The 21,254-nt window shown below is 36.5% G+C and overlaps 1 protein-coding gene across 1 annotated transcript in view; it reads right to left on the bottom strand.

Moving 5' to 3' along the window:
• Positions 1-21,254, bottom strand: part of GABRG1 (gamma-aminobutyric acid type A receptor subunit gamma1) — a 69,276-nt gene that overhangs the window by 26,522 nt on the left and 21,500 nt on the right. The window contains exon 3 of the mRNA XM_045474187.1: positions 17,692-17,759. Within this exon, the coding sequence (XP_045330143.1) occupies positions 17,692-17,759 (68 nt within the window). The remainder of the gene's footprint in view (positions 1-17,691; positions 17,760-21,254) is intronic.

Genomic DNA, 21,254 nt, shown 5'->3' with positions numbered 1-21,254 from the left:
ATAATCCAACCTTCCTAAACCCGTTGCAGATGCTAATACTTTCAAGCTCTTTTAAACTGCTAATCCTTAATAAGTGCCTCACTGAGATAAGAAGGTCATTAAAGTTTCTGCTACTTTATATGTAATCGAAAAATCCAATTTCGTTTACTCATTTGTATTAGTATAACTTCCAGAAAGTGATCAAACTGTGTTATTGTTCTTCATGTTCTTATTTAGAAGCTATAATTAACTGGATAATAAATAAGTTAAAAAAAAAACATGAAAAGGAATGTCCATTCACTCAGGACAAGTACAATAGCTTCTAGGATAAACAATTTGAAATAAGGCACAGTACATTTAACATTTGAGATCCAATGTACATTATGAGACTTACTTTTTTCCTTGCAAGTTAGCTGAGAAAACAGCATTCAAGAATAAAGGCGAAGAAGTGAGTCATTTTATTTTTAACTCAATCAAATCAAAGCATAATTGATGAAAGTATATGTCTTGTAGTCTTCTTACCACATGGTCAGACTTGCAGTTATGCACTGTGTCTCACAATTAAAAGTACTAGTTTTCAATACTATTGTCCTAGTAATGGAAGAAACTTCACACAAAATGCAGACCTACATAACTAATGTAGGTGTATAATTTCATCATGAAGTTTGTTTGATCCTGATCTGGTCTTCACACCTTGGCATTAATCTCTCCCTAAACCATCTATTCCCGTGGTCAAAATAGTAGTATACTGGGCCAAATAATGGTTATCAATATATTAGATGTGAAGGCTACAGACATGTAGACAAAAGGTACAGGCATAGCTAATCCACAGTACAAATAGCTTTAGTGGTAAAAGTTCATAGGTAGCTGCTCCACTTTGCTCAGTTATTATAAAAACACCAATTCTTAATACTATCACAATATGGTTAAGTATAAAGCTTGGTGCTATTCTATTTTTCAACTAGAAAAAGAGATAAGGAACAAAGAGGATATGTCATGATAAATCATTGAAATCATCCAGAAATATACTGAGAGAGAATCAAAAAGTAGACATGAATCCTGGGTTCTGTTACCAACCCTTTGGGCTCTTATTTTTATGACTCTAAATGTAGATTTTCAAAAGAACATAACATCATGTGCATTCACCGATTAACTTTTTAAAAATATTTTTCAGTGATTAAGTTACTTCTATATTGTTCTGGGTTTACAAAGATGAAAATAGAGCCTTCCTGTTATGAATATACTATATACAAAAAATAAAAAACTAGAAATTAATAAAACTTAGGAAACGTACAGATAAAGAGAAATGGAGACAGTAGAGGTGATTTTCAGCTAGGGAAATTTGAGGAAGACTTCATGACAGAAGTAGTATTTTACCCAAACACTGAAGGATATATGAACATTCAGATACATGCTGGGGTCAAATAATAGAAGTGGGGAGGAAGTAAAGAAGTAGTAAAGTGTAGGGCATAATGGGGAAAAAAAAATTTAAGTCATATACAATGAAAAAAGTAGTGTATTTTGTGTCCATCAGGACATGTGCATACCTCAGACACACAAAAAATTCTACATCTGTAAGAGTTTTTGACAACAATTACCAGTAATTGACTTGGAACCTAGACACCACTCCATCCCCATGTACTACTCAACTGAGTGTTATGAACTGAAAGCCCTAATACTCCGTGTGTTAATTTTATGCATCATGCTTAATCATACATTTCCTGCTAAATATTTATTCTATAATATTCGATGTACAATTTCAAAGAGTAAGACATCAATCTTAATATGATCACAGACAGCTAAACCCTACAAAGGATACAAATAAAACAAAATCCCCACTCCTTAAAAAATGTATAATATATACTAGTAAAGAAAGAGTTAGATTCTAGATGTATATAATAAATAACCAATAATCTGGCATGGGAAAGATCCTTACAACCCTTATGAACCTGTTTCAGTCAGGGTTCTCCAGAGAAACAGACCCCTTAAGATGGATGGATGGGTCAATGGATGGTTGGACAGACAGAGAGATAGCCAGAAAGGATCGATAGATTTACTTAAAGGTAGTAACTGATGAAATTCTGGGGTCTTTCAAGGCAAAAACTGGCAAAGCAGGCCAGCAGGCTGAAGAAACAGAGAAGAGTTGATGTTTCAGTCTTGAATCAGAGTCAGCCTGGTGGCAGAATCTCTTCTTCCTTGAGGGACCTCAGTCCTTTCTCCTAAAGCCTTATCTGATTGAATGAAGCCCATCCACATTACAAAGCATGAGCTGATTTACCCAAAGTCTACTAATCTCAGTGTCAGTCACATCTAAAAGGTACCTTCACAGCAACATCTAGACAAATATCTGGGTACTATACAATAGCCAACGTGACACATAAAATAGACCATTGTTATACAGTTATAGCAGTAGGAGTAGGAGTGGGATGTTCATGGATTCAGGAGGCCTTAACAAAAATTATGCATGTGTTTATTTGCTAGATAAATTACAATAACTAGTTTTTGTGGTAGGAAGAATCACATTTCCTCAACTCATGTTTTCTATATAAATCTACACTCTCCTTTTTGTCCCATCTCGTACTCACTCTACCTCTCAGAGAAGTTTGTTCCATATTTCTTAACTGACTAAATCGGGTACATTAAAAATCATTTATTAATAAGTTCTAGTCTCTTTTTCATGTGCTGCACCCTGAACTTGATCTGAATGAAATGTCTCAAAATCTTACCGGAAGGTGGGAGTCAGGTAGGTGCACAGGAGTGCCATCAAAGCGATTTGAGTCTCACCTTCCCAACCCTATTCTACAGCCCCATTTTAATTACTAGTAGGAGAAATTTGGGTTTTTTTTTGTTTATTTTACCTCCATCTGCCTGTCTTCTATGAATATTTGTCACTAGATTCAGAATCCATGCAGAGGGATAAAAATGGGAGAATTATTTATTGGTCCTTTCAAACACAAAATATGCTCCAGAAAATACAGATTACCATTTTTTTCCATACAGATATTCATTTGTTAAGTTTTCAGATTCAATTTTGGTATTGCATAAAGATAATGAAATTTGAAATTCTAGTGTTCAACTGGAAGTCTCCCAAAATAAGATACATGATTATTTGCAGAGTAATTCCAAAATGTTACCTACATTAAGGTTACTGCATGGGATCAAACATACAATATTGCCTATTCCCTGCAACATTCATAGGAGGATAAGAAGTATGGACTGTCCTCTTCCAGGGCATCTACTGGTAGGACAAGAAAAGTTCTGGACATGTCAATATCTCCTTCTATCAGAACACCATGAGCAATCCATTACTTCAGATCTTTAAACAATAAGGTCCCCTAAACATTTATAAATTTGTGAATTCAACCTTCCATAGTTATGCATGTCTTGTGAAATTTTATCAAAATTATGAGCAACTGATACCAAATATCACATGGAAGGACAATTTCTTGAGAAAATTCTACGAACTTCCCCAATGCATAGGCATCAAAATGATGTTTAACATCACCATGTTTTTCTGAGATGGATATAAAAGAGGAACAGACATGTCTGCCACACAGGGAGCTGAAGTGAGATACAAAGACAATCTGGAAGGCAAAAGAAAGACTCTCCAGATTCACTATAGCACTGCATCGAGCACCAAAACAGAAACATAAATGGCTGGAGACAAAGCAGTCAAGCGAGGAATCTGATATATAGTCCAAAGAAACCCAAATTATTTTCAGTATGCATAAGTGGACTATTCTGAACCCATGAGGTGAGACTGCATTTAAAAAGGGGCAATTTGGTGTAGTGATTGTGGGGTGAATGGCACTTTGAGGAAGACTTCTAGGGCTTGAATTCTGAATACAATAATTTTTAGTTGACCTTTAGTAAATTTCTCAGCTTTTTCTTTTCTTTTTTCTTTTCTTTCTTTTTTCTTTTTTGCTTGTTTGTTTGAGAGAGAGGAGGTGTGTGTGTGTGTGTGTGTGTGTGTGTGTGTGCACGCGTGTGAGCTGGGGCGGGGGGCAGAAGGAGAGAGAGAGAATCTCAATCAACCTCCACACCCAGGGCCCAGCCTAACGCAGGGCTCACTCTCACATTCATGAGATCATGACTCCAGCCAAAATCAGGAGTTAGATGAATTTAATTGACTGAGCCATCCAGGTACTCCAAATTTCTCAGCTCTTTATGGCTCTCTTTCCTCCTTTTGAATCGGGATAATACAGAGGTTAGTACATAAGGTTCTTGCTAATATTTAATGTAAATTACTTAAAACAATGATTTCACACACGGTAAGCATACTATAATATTATGGTCATAATAATAAAGGAAAGACTTCGTAGCATTTTTATTTTTTAAAGGTTTATTTATTTATTTATTTTGAGAGAGAAAGAGGCACAGAGAGGGAGAGAGAGAATCCCAAGTAGGCTCCACACCATCAGTGCAGAGCCTGATGCAGGGCTCGAACTCACAGAACTGTGAGCTCATGACCTGAGCGGAAACTGAGATTTGGATGCTTAACCAACTGAGCCACCCAGGCACCCTCTTCTCAGCATTTTTAAAAGGGGGCAACAGGGCTTTTGCAAACATTCCAATTTACAGGGATTATAAGACACAGCCATGCAATGCCTCCTCTGGAAGATGTGAACATTTTATAGACATAGTTTTATTTTTGAAGAAATTTCTTCATGTATAGAGACTGCCAGTTCTAATACCAATATTCCAAGTCGGAAAAAGTCTCTAGCTTCTGGAAAGCTAATTTATTCTAAATATTCATATTATTAGCTCATCTGCAGAATTTGAATCAGTTTATCAGTTTCTGTTTCATGAAACATCTGGCCCACTCAAAACTTGGGGCACCAGTTGAATTGTTTTTTTTCCTATTTCAGTGGCCACTCTTTCTCAGTCTCCTTTGCTAGTCCCTCTACATATTTAATCTGCCTGAGCAATGCCGTGCCCTAGTTTAGCACCACTCTGTTCCCTTCTCTTTACTCCCAAGGTAATCTCATCCAATCTCGTGACTATAAGTATCATGTATATCGCCTGAAAATTGCAAAAGCTACATTCCATATACAGCTGCTTCCCCTGAAATCCCAACGTGTATGTGTAACTGCCTCCTTAACATTTTCATCTGGATTGGTTAACAGACACCTCATGTTTAAAGTTTCAAAACAGAACTCTTGATCTCCATTATCCTACAAAACAAAACAAAAAATCTTGTATCTTTTCTCCATCTCATCAAGTGACAACTTTATCCTTCTGAGTTAAAGTAAAAAAATCTTGGAGTTATACTTGACTCCTCTTTTTCTCTAAAACTCCACATCTGGTCTATCAAAATACCCTGGAATCACCATTTTCAAATTACTTCCAGGATCTGGTAACTTCTGATTTGCTTCACCATCATCAACTTTTTCCTTAATTATTGCAATTACTTGTAACTAGTTTCCCTGCTTCCACAATTGTTCTCTTATACTTAGTTCTTCATTCAGAAGGATAGTGGTCTCACTGAAAACATTAAGTCATATCATTATCACTCCTGTGGATCAACACTTTTCTATCACATTCTCACACTCATTCAGACAAAAAAAAATACGCTACAACCTTTAAATGTATTTAGAATTCCAGATGATCTGAACCCTAATTTACAACAACTTCTCCTACCTCTTTTAACCCTTCTTAATTTTACTACAAACACTACTGTTCTCCTTGCTGTTCCATGCACATCTCAGAGCCTTTACTCCTGCTATTGCCTCTGACAAAGCACTCTCCAGATATCTTCATGACTTTCTCCTTGAACACTGTTGATTTCTATTCAAATGTCACCTAATGAGTGATGTTTCCCTTGTATACTGCATACACTAAAACCTTCCCACCATCCTGACCCTCTCTACCAAGTGCTTTGCTTCACTTCTCTATATTTTATTAATTATCACTTAATATGTTATATATTTACTTATTTTATAGTGTTGCCCCAACTAGAATATAAGCTCCATGAGGACAAAGGGTGTTTGATTATCCAATACTATAACCTAAACTCTTGTTTAGCATGCATTCGTCTTTTATTTTTTTTATTTTTTAATTGAAGTACAATTGACACACAATAGTACACTAATTGCAAGCATACCACATAGTGATTTAACGCCTGTATATGATTTGCTATGCTCAACACAAGTGTAGCTACCTTCTGTCACCATGCAACGCTATTACAATACCATTGACTATATTCCCTATGTAGTACCTTTTATTCCCATGTCATATTCATTCCAAAACTGGAAGACTATATCTCCCACTCCGCTTTACTCATTTTGTCCAACCTCTATATACCTCCCACCCTTGTGCATTGTTGGCAAGAATCTAAATTGGTATAGCCACTGTAGAAATAATATGGAGCTTCTTCAAAAAATTAAAAATAGATATACCATATGATCTCATAATTCCACCCCTAGGTATTTACCCAAAGAAAATGAAAACACTAATTTGAAAAGACATATGCACCTCTATGCTTATTGCAGCATTATTTACAATAGCCAAGATATACAAGCAGCTTGTGTCATTGAATGATGAATGAATAAAGATGTCATATGTATATATATGTATACACACACATACAAACACACACACACACACACACACACACACACACACACTATGGAATGCTACCTAGCCATATATAAAGGATGAAATCTTGCTATTTGTGACAATATGGGTGGGACTAAAAGGTATACTAAGTGAAATAAGCCAGACAGAGAAAGACAAAATACAAATACCATATGATTTCATTTAGATGTGGACTCTAAAAAACAAAACAAATGAATCAACAAACAATAAAAAGCAGAATCAGACCTGTAAACTCAAAGCTGAAAAATAGCATCTGGCATATAAAAGACAATAAATAGTTGTTTATGGAATAAATGAAATATATATATATATCCTCCCTGGTGTCTACAATGCATTTGAATTAATCTTCAAGAATTAGGCCAAAATCTCATAAATTCATGGCTAAGTTCATAGTTACAGGTCTATGATCTCAACTAAAGTCATACAAATATAGGTCAACATGTGAGAGAAGGTTACATTCTAAATGGGAAACCTATAAATACATATCATGACATCTGGAAAGAAATAATCATCATGGGTACTCTTAAAAGCATGGTAGGGGCACCTGGATGGCTCAGTAGGTTAAGTGTCCAATTTTGGCTCAAGTCATGATCTCACAGCTCATGAGTTTGAGCCCTGCATCAGGCTCTCTGTTCTTTGCTGTCAGTGCTTGGCCTGCTTTGAATCTTGTGTCTCACTCTCTCTCTGCCCCTCACCCCCCCCCCCCCCACACACACACACACTTTCTCTCTCCCTCTCTCTCTTTCTCTCTCAAAAATAAACATTTAAAAGCATGGTAAGGAATTCCCTGCAACAGAGGATTGGTATTCAAATGAGGGCTCTGCTTCCTAGAGAAGCCCTATCACCAATGCACCATCTGTTTTCCATCTACATGTGCAAAATGCCATTGATTGGTTCAGTGCTAGATGGCTAGATTTTTTGTCTGTGGTCTGAGTGTGACAAGTATTCCTGCATCTGTAACTACACTGTATTAAAAATATATTCGTTAACAATAGTATACTTGAAATTTGTTAAGAAGATAGATTTTGTTTTGAGTTTATTCATTTATTTTGAGAGAGTGAGAGAGTGAGTATAAGATGGGAAGGGGCAGAGATAGAAGGGGAGAGAGAATCCCAAGCAGGCTACAGGCGATCAATGCAGAGCCTGACGTGGGGCTCAATCTCAGGAACTCTGAGATCATGACCTAAGCCCAAATCAAGAGATGAGCACTTAACTGACTGAGCCACCCAGACAACCCAAGAGGATAGATCTCTCTCTTTTTTTTAGTTTATTTATTTATTTTGAGAGAGACAGAGACAGTGCAAGTGGGGCAGTGGCAGAGAGAGAGACTCAGGATTGCAAGCAGGCCCTCTGCTGCCAGTGTAGGAGCCCCACATAGGGGTTGAACTCATGAAACTGTGAGATCATGACCTGAGTTGAAACCAAGAATTAGACACTTAATGGACTGAGCCACCCTGGTGCCCCAAAAGGATAGATCTTAAATGCTCTCAACACGTGCACACACACATACACACACACACATAGAGAAAAGGAAAGAGTAAAGGAAAAAGAAAAAGAAAAAGAAGAAGGAGAAGGAGAAGAAAAAGGAAAAGGAAAAGGAAAAGGAAAAGGAAAAGAAAAAGAAAAAAAAGAAAAGGAAAAGGAAAAAAAGAAAAAGAAAAAAAGTAACTCTGAGGGGATGGATATGTCAATTAGCTAGATTATGCTGATCACTTCACAAGGTATATATATATCAAAACACCAAGTGGTGCACCTTAAATATATACATTTTTGTCAATTACACCTCAATAAAGCTGAAAAAAGCATTTCTTGCTGTAAGAATTATTCTTCCTATCTAAGCAAGATGGAATACTGTATTTAGAAAGAATCTACATGTCTAATGTCTTAAATTATTTATATTAATTACCACTTTATAGATTATTTCCATTGTCCGTATTTTTTTTTTAATTTTTTTTTCAACGTTTATTTATTTTTGGGACAGAGAGAGACAGAGCATGAACGGGGGAGGGGCAGAAAGAGAGGGAGACACAGAATCGGAAACAGGCTCCAGGCTCTGAGCCATCAGCCCAGAGCCCGACGCGGGGCTCGAACTCACGGACCGCGAGATCGTGACCTGGCTGAAGTCGGACGCTTAACCGACTGCGCCACCCAGGCGCCCCTCCATTGTCCGTATTCTTAATGCAGAAAATGAATTTTCTGACACTGTCATATGCTGCTAGAATGGCATTGTGTGTACTGTTTTAGAAGCACTGACTTCCAGTGTTTACCTCAATAGTTTCGGTATAATTGTGCATATCACAAAGCTGAGTGTTATTAGAAAATCCAAGGCTTAAAACATAATTTGCAGAATTCCCATTATAGAAATTTGCCATAATTTCCATTTTAGCAAAACATCAAATGTCAAGACATTTATACAAGTTTTTCTCCTTTCACATTTTAATTAAATTGTAGAGCAATTGATGTTAGTTCATATTCACTGCCAATTTAAGACCTAAAGCTTTAGTATTTTATTAAAATCCTTTCTACTAAAAAATGAACAAATAACACATTGAATAAGAGATAAGGCATTTCTTTTAATTATATGCACAATTTTAAATACATGTTAGATAACAGAATGGATACTGATACTGAAAGGGTATATTGCAGTGAGAAGTCGCTGTAAAGAACACTGGTTGGATGGAATCAGGAAACATACTATAGTCCCAAAGCTGTGACTTTCTAGAATATAATGCTGACCAAGTCACTTATTCTGTCTCACTGGAAAAATGAGGGCACAAGGCAAGATCATTATTATGATCTTTCTGAGCTCTAAAGTCCAGTGATCATGAGAACATTGTTGATCATGAGAATGTTATAAAATGTTAGAAATTAACTTTAAAATTTTTAAACATAAGCTAGGATAAAGACTGAAATGGACATGTCGTCTTTCAATGACCCTTCCTCCCATAAAAATACTTCTGTAGGTGTTTTTGTTACTTTCATTTAATCCCATTTAATTTCTGATTGTTGGATATGGCTTCAGGCTGTGGCTGCCAAACCTGATTGACTAGAAGTCTTTGAAGGACACTTCAAATTTCTGATTCCAGATCCCTGTCATGAATTACTTAACCAAAGTCTCTTGGAACAATGGCTGAGAATTTGGATTTTTCTTTAAAAAATGTATTTATATACAGTTTCGGTAATACAGGGTTGGAAAATATTGACAAGATTCTAGCCCTTCCTCAATGCATTTCTATACTATATTGACTAGGCTTTTGCATAGGGAAGAAAAAAGTAGAAGAAAATAAGAAAATGAAAGAAAGAGAGACACCCTTGCTATACAGAATAATAGATCTTTAATTGCAGAAGCTGAGGACATTTGGACACACTTTGGAGTTGATATCTACAAATGGGAAGATTTGTGTAGTTTTCTCTCAAACTGAACCATGTAGACTGCCATCTTTCTAAATACAAGCTCCCTTTATTAAACAGCATAGCAGAACTTGTGTGTGTGTGTATTTAAGAGAAGTATGGTTTTTAACATTCAACTAAAATATGTACCTCTACACAATTTTAGAAAGTAATCTTCTAAAATGAAGAAATAGTAACCCCTTGAAGTTAACGTAGGCCATGCTAAAGTACCACTACATGTACAAAACTGCCTTTTCCTAGACGTTTATTGTTTGGTTATGTTTTTATATTATTAGCAAAGCATTAACACACATCACTATTCTCCTATAAATACATTTTATATTGAGATACAAAACAATTTTTTTCAAGTGGTTGCCTGTTAACTTTGGGTTCGGTATTGAAAGCCCTTGGTAGGTACCAAATAACCCAAATAATTCAGTTTTAAACAAAGGGGTGAAAAAAGGAGGAATCCAGAGGTATGTTTGAATCTACCGTAACAAATGAAAAAGTGCCTTAGAGCAGCTGGGAAGAAGAAAGCAAGGCCAAAACCAGCTTTTAATCACATGTGTGAAAGTCACAAGTTGAAACATACTATCTAGACCCTCATTCTGCCAGAACTTTCCCTCTTAAAGCCTAGCTTGAGGCCAGAACTACCAAGAAGTACAGGCACATTCTACAACATTCTATATTTATTAATTCATAAAGGACTCAAATTGTAACTAGCCCAGAGTCTCTACCATGAGGCATATCATTAGAAAAGAATTCAAAATATGCACCTCCTTAATCACAATAAAGTGGGAACATTCCAAATGTTAAATAATGGATTATTAATATATTATGGCACAAATACATTCCCAAATATTATGCGACATTTAATGGTATTTAAAGAAAATAATTAATGGAATAACAGTCATGATGTAATAAGTGCAAATATGCAAAGCTATAAAACAATATATATAATATTGTAGCATTTGGTAATACTATGTACATAAAGCCCCCTTGCTCTGTGCTCCTCCCCTGCCCTCTCTCTCTCTCTCTCTCAAAAATAAATAAATAACAATAAACAAATACATACACACATACATACATAAATAGTATAAGGTCACCATTTGTAACTTAAATACATATGGGTTCATACACAGCATTCTTTTGGGTACTCCCCCTTCTGTATTGATCTGATTTGCATTTTTTAACCATCTTCTCCATTAGGATTTATGCTTCTCTGAAGGAAGACGGTCTTATCTTTTATAACTTAGTAGCCAATGAACCAACTGTCATAATACAGGCAGGAAATAAATGCATGATAAACAAAACCACAAAATAAAAATGAAAATGTATTTGTTTACATCAAATAATAATAATATTATTTTAATAACTTTTAGATATTCAGCTATTAATTTAATTTCTTAATCTTAGAGCTTTAACTTCTTACTTATGGGGCAAATGAGCACACTGGATCAAAGAAGCATAAAAATGAGAATAACATTTGTTCGTTTATAATTTTATATTTACTAGTGTTCAATAAAAAAGTTCCTAAATTTTGTATTGTTTTTAAGACAAAGCTTATGAAAATAAATAGATTTTAGACTAACAAATGCCAAAAAATTAACATAATATGCAGAAGTTAAAAAATTAAAACCATGGACACAAGCCTTAAAATATCGTACAAACCAAACAAATAAACTTAAAATTGTTAAATATAAATACATTTCTTCAAGTACGTTAGTTTGTCATGGCCAAAAAAACAAAAACCCTTTATCTTCCTCTCCAATAGCATATCCAGGTCAATTATCCAAATACAAATATATATATCTTGTTTCTATGCTTTTGTTGTTTCAGTTTCATAATTCCTCAACTTAATGTACTTGGCAAGGAGTGACTAATTCCTGTTAATATAGCAAAAGGAATAAACAGGGTTTCTTTGATATGTTGAAGATATGCCTAAAGCATTATCTCCTGGAATCTAGAAGCAACAGGGACAAAAAGAGAGGGAATGAGAGAGAGAGAAGGAGAGAAATCAGTTGAATATTAGCACCAATTGCATGAAACATACTGAAGAAATATATTCCTTGCAGTGGAAGAAATTCTTCAAGAAAAATCCCTATCTGAGCACCAGCTTTCTCAATATATTTAGAATGTTTAGACACAAGTTAAATGCATGGGGAGTTTATTATCAAAAATGAGTCTGATAAGATAAAGTAATGAAAGACTTAAAAGTTAGCTCTCACCATTTTCAAATAGATTATTAACTATAATCCCTAACTCCTCAACCTCCTGTCCCCCCTCGATACACACATTTGATACTTGGCTGTTCCACTTAAATGAGTAGAACAAAATTTGATTGCTGGGAAAATCCCTTATTTCTGGTCCATAATGAATCATGTTTATTACTTTTGTGGTTCCACATATACTTTTGTTTAAGAGTATTTTTTTTTCTTTTATGGGGAACATTTGGATTTTCCTTTTCTGGTAAAAGGAGTCTGTAAGGGAGCATTATTTTTAAATATGTCTATACTGATCAGAAAGAAAGCATCCTGATTCTTGCTAAGTTCACTCAACTCTGTTTGTGTACTGCTCACCCCCTTGTAGTCATCTCCAGCAGGTAGTTATTTTGCAATCCGGTCTGGCTGGCGCTCTAGCTACTTTCTAACTCGCACTCCTCAGGACAGGTGCCCTTACTCCTCCGCTCTGTCTCCATTACCAAGACCAATCGCCATTTAATGCAGGAAGAATCTATTCAGCTTCAGCTCTATATCCTAAGACTGTGTGGTGTACTACTCTGGCAGTTAGAATGACATAAAGTAAGTTTTTCACACATAAACTAGGACCTCATTCTTTACCTATATATTTTTTTAGGTTTTTATTTAAATTCTGTTCAGTTTGTTCTCTGTAGTTAAGAGTCTGTTTCTTGCTTTGTCCTCCTCTTCTTTTTTTCCTTTGCTCATTTGTTTTGTTCTCGAATTCCACATGCAAGTGAAATCATGTGATATTTCTCTTTCTCTGACTGACTTATTTTTCTTAGCCTTAAGGCCCTACCCTCTAGGTCCATCCATGTTGAGTCTGTTTCTCTGGCCCAGGGTATCAAAATACTAACCTCGGTTATCTCTTAATATTGAACTATATAAGGATGCACCAGTTTCTATAAGTAAAGTCACATCCAAATTATACCTGTAATTTTCTTTCCTTTTTTTTTTTTTTTTTTTTTTTTTGCCTCAGAAATATTTGGAAAGTTTTATTTAAATGGTTTGTGTTCCCTTTTAACCAACACCAAAAAGAGAAAATAAATTACTGCCATTCCAAACACGAGTGTCACTTCAGAGAGGAGTGGGCATGGATGTTAAGAGCTGGGCAGTGCCTGCTTCTCCAGGCTGCTCTCCCCAGCCCTGCCACTCTGGGGTTGGATGGCCAGTCCCAGGAGTTCACTCATTCCTGGGCCTTGGAAAGTGAGGGAGCAAACTGCCCATCCTGCAGAGAAGGATTTTCTCTCCCCTGCAGGTTGGGACATGAGCATGGTGAGACCTGGGGTTTCTAGAGGTGAGGGGAGTGGAAAGGTCAGATGCGAAATGTTCCATGGAATCCCCAGGGCCTCCACATCTGGAGAAATATGTTTGCTAGGAATATAAGATGCTTTGAGAATTTCTGCAGTCTGTATTCTCTGACTACCCAAGAGAAACCTACTCTGTTGGTCAAAGGGGCAGCAGGGAGGGAGGGGAGCAAAGGCTGGAGGCCAGGAACTGGTCTGGCCCCAGTGAAAAATTCCAGAGGAGAGTGAGGCAGGCAGGAGTCTTTGGTTTCCTGGGTCCTCTTCCAGACAGCTGTAGAGGCTGTGAAGCCTCCCGCCTACCCGGTTCTTGAGGTGTGGTCTCCCAGGCAGTGGGCAGCACTGAGAGAGGAAGACCGGCCATCTGTCACAGGCTGGTGGGGGCCCAGGCCCTGGGCCCTCAAAATAAAATGCCCAGGGGAGCAGGGCCAGCAGAAGGAGCAGGAGGCTTGGAGAGGATCTGCTTCTCCAGCTGGCCAAAGCACAGTGGTCGTGGTTGTTACCGACACAGGCCACATAAACCATTGTGTGGGGAAAGAAGTTCTGCTTATGATTGCCATGCAGCAGGTGGGACCCTTGGCGAACACCGCTACATCTTCCCTGCCATGGGTCTAAGGGCACAGGGGCACGGCAGATTGAGCCTGGTATTTGTTGTGAGTATAATCCACTATGGAAACATTCTCTTACTCACGCCCTACCACCTTGTAGCCAGGCCCATTGCCACACAGGATGGCAGCGGAGGGCTTCTGGTCCGTGTCGCTCGCCATGGGGGCCAGACCAACGATAGAGTCACCACAGGGGTTGGAGGTTGTATCCGCCAAAGGTGAAGATGTGGGAGTGGTCCTCAGTGAAAAAGGTGAGCTTGTTTTCCAGGGAGATCATGGTGCCTGCCTGCGCAATTCCCCAGCCCATCTCCACCGCCTGGTGCAGTGCCTGCTTGGTCTTTCCCTCCAAACTATACCTGGAATTTTCACCTATGACTGTTTCTGTACTTATTCCCCTTGTGCTTACCCTCCTGTTAGATACCCATAACGTCATCCTGGATTGCCTAGGACTCTTAGTGATTTCCATTTGAGTCAGAGAATTGCTGCACGCGTTGAATGCTGTCTTAGCTATCAGAGGGTAAGCTGGTATTGTTACATTATCCTGAGATATTTATTCAGAAGAGTAACAACTCATAATTTTCCCAAAGCCCCCAAAATGAAGAGGTTAAAACACATTTTAATTCCAGGCTAATAACCTCTTTTAACATTATTTTTCCTTTAATTCCAATTGTATATTTTTGTTCTCTTTCTTTTTAAGATTGTTTATTATTTTTCAGGTTTTTTTTTTTAATTTTAAGTCCAGTATAGTTAATATATGGTGTTATATTAGTTTCAAGTGTATAATATAGTGATTCAACAATTTTATACACTGTTGTGCTCATAAATTACTCAGAGTTTTAATTAGAGCACAAGTAGTTGAACAGCCTTTATCCAAGTTACTTTATTTTTGTTCAGTCTTCATTAATGCCTCTGTTACTCATTTTGAATTTAAATGTAAACTAGAGAAATAATCTATTTATTGACTAATTTCTTCAGTGGTCAATTACTGAATATCCTAAGTTTTGATAGTGAAACCAAAATTGAAACCATTAATCTAACCATGAAAAAAAAAAAGGAAAAATCTATCTTACTGTAGAATAATGTTTTAGGTCTTCTCAGTAATTTACAGAGATACCATTTTATATAGCCAAGCTGAAAAAGAAATAACCGTTGTACATGAAACCAAATTTTGGCTAATTAAAACAAATAAAACCATTAAACTATTACATTAATTTTGTTCCTTACCAGTAACTTAAATTTGTGAGTAGTTAACAGGGGGAAAAAAAAGAACACCCTCTCCTCCTACTTGCTCAATGACACTCACATTCAAAGCAATGTTGTTCATTTTATGAAAGCTGAATTCTAATTTTCCTGCATTGTTTAGTTAAAACAGACTTCCAGGTAAACTGCTTCTTATTAATCCCCAGTATGACAATGTTTCCCTTTTAATAAACATTATCAATTATTCCATGTGTTTTTTTTTCCCCTCGTATGGGCTTTTAGTATCACCAGTTTAAATAGCAACTTCATTTAATTAGCTTTTTAAAAAACTATCACTGGCCAGGGTTACAAGTGTGTAGTTTGCCCTACTGGGAAAACTAAATCTTTAATCCTATGAAACTTTTATACACAAAAACACTATAGAAGCCTCTCAGTAGCCATTCTTGTCAAAACACCTCTGGAATACTAACAAAGCCTTAAATCCTATTTCTCTTTATTTTAATGACCACATTTTTAAATAGTTATTTTTTTAATTTTTTTTAATGTTTATTTATTTTTGAGACAGAGAGAGACAGAGCATGAATGGGGGAGGGTCAGAGAGAGAGGGAGACACAGAATCTGAAGCAGGCTCCAGGCTCTGAGCTGTCAGCACAGAGCCCGACGCGGGGCTCGAACCCACGGACCGTGAGATCATGACCTGAACCGAAGTCAGACGCTTAACCGACTGAGCCACCCAGGCGCCCCAATGACCACATTTTTAAAATGAATTCAACAAATTGAAAACAAAACCCCAAGACAAAACACACACAGTTCAGAAAACGTAGCCTTCCATAAACTGCAGTAGGGTTGTTTTCTTTAAGCATTGGTTAATTAGAATTAAACATTGTGTAAGATTCTTCTAAGGAGAAAATGAGCATTTTGGTAATCAAATTTACATAATGTTGATACACACAAGTATATAGAATGCTTCATCTTTACAAAAATCAACTATTTGTTTAGGAATTCGATTTGGGCAGAGCTAATACTCAAAAACTTATTAGAGCTTCCTTTCTCCTTGGTTTCTTTGCCACTGTTTTATCTTCTTTTTGTTGCCAGCTTTGATGTTTCATTTACTACCTCAACTTCATTTTTCAGGTCTTTCAATGTATGTGTTCCTTATGGTCTGATATTTATTCCTTCTTTCCTTCTCTTTAAGATTGTTTTTCCCATCTCTCAGAGGTTTAGCTAATTTCTGACAAATACTTGTTCTAGCTCTTTTTCCTGAGAGTTAGCTCCTCATTTCGGATTCTCACATTCAACTTCTTTCCACAGCCAATTCATATTCATTTGCAACAAGGAGACAAGGATGTCAGTTATGGTGTGGCCAAAATACTGTCAGTACAGTAGTCAAGGCAGGCAGCTGTGAAAGCTAATGACAATTGCGTGAACATCATATTAAGTGAGAGAAAACCTGGGGCTCACAGTAATACTGTAGGAATCAGCAGACACAGGCAATTGTTAGGCATGACGGTTATTCAGATAAAAAAGTGGTTAAGATCTATAATAAAGACATGATTTGACTGTTGTACTAATGGATAAATGAAGTAAGAGTAAATCAGCAGTCTTAAGAATTATCTTTAGGTGGTGTTATGGGCTGATTGTGTCACCCTAAAATTTATATGTTAAAGCCCTAAGCCCTACTCCCTCAGAATATGAATTTTAGATTGCCCCAGAATAGAAGATCTGTTGCCCAGATTAAAGCAACCTCTCAAGTGGTCTCTCTAACTCTCTTAACTGGTCTTACCCATCTTCTACACTGTTATAATGGTGATCTATTAAAATATACATCCACCTATGATACCCTCCTGATGAAAAGCTTCCAGTCATTTCTCTGATCCAAGTGGATATAATTCATGCAACACACAGCCTTCTGTTATGGCTTGGAAGACTATCTTTAATAAAGACCTTAAGCATCTTTCAGCCTCACTTCCTCACATATCACCTTATGTTCCAGTGTTATCAAACTGCTGGAAGTTCCCCTGATCCTGTTAGGTTGTTTCATTTCTCCATGGCTCTGTGTGTGCTCTCCACTCTCCCAGTAAGTCCTTTTCTTCTCTGTTTTCCCTTCAGTCCTTCTGGTTCTCTTTCCAGATTTCTACAGATAATTTTTTATGCCTTGGCATCGCTCCTACCAAACACAGCACTTCTGAATAACAGACTACACAGTCATAGATATGGAATATTCTAGCTCTAGTCCCTGAACCTGGCACACAGTAATTTCACAAGTTGCCCTGAGCTCATTCAGAATTAGCTATCAGAATTAGTCACATAACCATTTTATTGTGAAGGTATATACTCAAGAACTCTATGGCAGACAATTATTTAATATTCATTACTCACCATATTTATGGGGTCAACTGGTCCAATGCTGTTTACGTAAACATCAGTTTCAATTACTGTGGGCCTCACTGAAAAATACCAACACAAGGAGTGGTCAAAGGTAAGATCAGAAGTTGTGGTAAAGAAATCTTAGCTTTAATAAGTCTTCATAAATAATAACATTTACCATTTAAATAATAAAATATCCCTCATTAGAAAATGAGGAAACATAGCCCATTACAAAAACACAAACACTTTTTCAGTTTACTAATCAATTATGTATGTAAAAATTAACACTTTTAACTAAAATATTTTAATGTACAACCTAAAAGTGTTATAAATATTTAAATCATTCATTAAAATTAACAAAGTTAATTCAATAAAAATTGCTAGATAATTTGCTTTCTGCAATATTATAGGATTTTAGAATTGGAATGGGTATTAGAAGCTAAATATAAAATAATCCTACTTAATGCATATCAATGGCGTGCTGGTAAATGTTTAACAACAGCCTTGCTCGAGTAGTGGGTGGGGAGGAAGCCTTGATTTATCATTCTTACAGATATCCATGGGTGACTATTCCCACAGAGACTCTTTTAAGGATACCAATGGGAAGTTGCTGAAAGCAGACTTGGGACAATATCAAGTAGCTATTGTGAGCGAATATAAGCATGTTCTAGCACACAATGGACTTGAAGCATGGTTCTGAGGATTAAAGAGATAATGTCTGTCAAGCATCTACGTTCAGGTCTGATTCTTATGGGGAGCTTCATAAATATTTGCTGTTACTTCTTTCTCCCGTGTTAACAACATTTCTTTAGGTTGTTTAAGTTGGCTCCAGAGTTAGGTGTATTTTTTTTTATGTTTTTATTTATTTTTGAGACAGAGAGAGACAGAGCATGAGCAGGGAAGGGACAGAGAGAGAGGGAGACACAGAATCGGAAGCAGGCTCCAGGCTCTGAGCCATCAGCACAGAGCCCGATGCGGGGCTCGCACTCACAGACTGTGAGATCATGACCTGAGCCGAAGTGGGACGCTCAACCGACTGAGCCACCCAGGTGCCCCAGAGTTAGGTGTATTTTTATCTAACTTTCACAGAGTATATTGTAGAGATGTCACTATAGAGTTCATCTATTGTGTTTCATACATAACCATTTCTGTCTTTCCAGTTGGTCTTAAATGGTATATACTGTGTATCATTGTGTAGTGTAGTGCAGGTCGTCAGCCTTTTAAATGTTGTCAAATGACATGATTAAATAAACACCTGCAATGCCACCATATTTAATTGTGCTTTTTTGTTTGCCGTGAAAAACACTGTCACATAGTTTCTTTTATTCTCCTTATCCTACTAAATAAAATATAAAAGGTTCATTTATTGATTTAGCCAATACTTGTTGAGGAGTGAATGTAAAGGGTTCACAAAGTAGATAAGAAGAAAACCATTTCAAGAAGAAAACCTATTAGATACCTCACAGAGATTTATAGAGAGATGATGCAAACAAAAGAAAACAGAAAAAAAAAAAAAAAAAACACCTTGTAGATTGAAAGTTTCTATACCAAAGTGGCATGTTTAGTAATATTTACTCGGCTCCCCTTGCTAAATTTTATCTGATTTCCCATTTCTGGCCTAATATTTATCATTCTTACAATTCTGACACTATGTTCAACCTCTCAGGACACACATCCACCTCTAACACATAGCTGAGTCCACCTGTCAGAGTCTCTATCCAGCTCCAAGGCCCCTGTATTGGAAACTTCCAAGCTAGAGGGTCTCCCACGCCAGCAAGATTCAATGGAATACTTGAGGCATTTGGCAAAAACAGTGCCTAGAGAATTTTGAAACAATGTTAAATTTTACCATTTGTAATTAAAACTAAACTACACTTAGAAAAACATAATAACATTTACATAGTTTGTTTTTCCTCAAATAAAGATTTTAGTAGGTGGCATATATATTTCCTTACTAGAAAGATAAATGAGATTTGCTAAAAGTAGATTTAGTATGCAAAACTATAGGTCTGTAGACCTGTACAATACATAACTGTGTTATTCAATCTGCTAGCCAATAATTATATTTTGTATAAACGTAAGGTCACATGATTTATAGAAGGCTTTATAAAGCCTGATGACTTCTGAGATGATTTGCCATTTATTTTTGACTATGAAATGAAGCCAATAAATATCATACAAAATTAAGATAATTTTGGTCAGATTTATACTAATGGATTTTATGAAACCCAATTAATAAAAAATAGGTTGATTTGTTCCATATGTAAGTATATATATTGCCAGTTAAAGCAATTAAGGGCAACGTTCAAACTTATTTAATTAGATTATTTTTCAGCTCATCTGATAAATCAACAAACACTAAACATCTCTTTAGTGTATGATAGTAATAAGGGCCAAGAAATAAGATTCCTGAAGACATTTCTATATAGAGGATGTACTTTTCACATTTACAGTGTAGAACATTTTAGATTTGAGTGATCTATCCTGGTTTCCTGATATCAATATTTCCTTAACCAATTATAAGACAAATATATGTATACTATAAAAGTATTAACTCTTGCATTAGGGCATAGCCACACACAAATATTTCATGAGCAACATAGAACAAGTCCATCTGGGATGGGACGAATGAAGAATCACATTTAGTGAGTCCCATGTAGAACATTGCTATTTTTTTTTTAATTTTTTTTAACGTTTATTTATTTTGGAGACAAAGAGAGACAGAGCATGAACGGGCGAGGGTCAGAGAGAGAGGGAGACAGAATTTGAAACAGGCTCCAGGCTCCAAGCTGTCACCACAAAGCCCGACACGGGGCTCGAACTCACGGACCGCGAGATCATGACCTGAGCCGAAGTCAGCCGCTTAACCGACTGAGCCACCCAGGCGCCCCGGAACATTGCTATTGATGAAGATATTCAATAAATAACTTAACAAATATATATTTGCATACCAGGAGTATTTTTAAAGTTATTGTGTCTTCTATTTTATATCTTTGGGCTCTTTGTATTTCATTCTTTAAACTTCAGGCCCAAAACATGAGGAAGAATAAGCCTGAAGGTGGACTAAAATATTTCAGATTAATTTTGAAACTACAGCTAGAGATGATATCCTTCAAAATATACAGTAATGAGGAAAACAGCAGAAATCTGCATTGTTCCTTAATAGTGACTCATTACCACTTTTATTGCTTCATACTATAAACAATACTTGTGGGTGAAATCACTGAAAATATAGGCTTCTTGGAAGAGTAAATATTTTTTCTTAGCACCATGATTTTCTCAGTCCAAAGTTGTTTAATGGCAGGGGTGGTATTTAAAAAAGAAAACTAAAAGGACGTTGTCATTCCAGGCTCAATAAGTGATCGTTAGAAAGTGGCCATAGACTATGTTTAATTCTTCAACACACATGGAAATGAGAGATCTCCTTTTTTGTGACAACATAACAATGCTGAAAAAACATGTACTTCCATAGCAAATTACATTTTTCATAGATGGAAGGCAGGTAGACGACACTGGATTATTTTTGCAAAGCCCCTCTCCGCATTGTGATTCTAAGTACTTTGCTTTAAGTATCT

The sequence above is a fragment of the Leopardus geoffroyi genome, chromosome B1 (assembly GCF_018350155.1).
Source record: "Leopardus geoffroyi isolate Oge1 chromosome B1, O.geoffroyi_Oge1_pat1.0, whole genome shotgun sequence".
In the NCBI taxonomy this organism is placed as follows: Eukaryota; Metazoa; Chordata; class Mammalia; order Carnivora; family Felidae; genus Leopardus; species Leopardus geoffroyi.
This window is presented reverse-complemented; position numbering and strand designations above follow the sequence as displayed.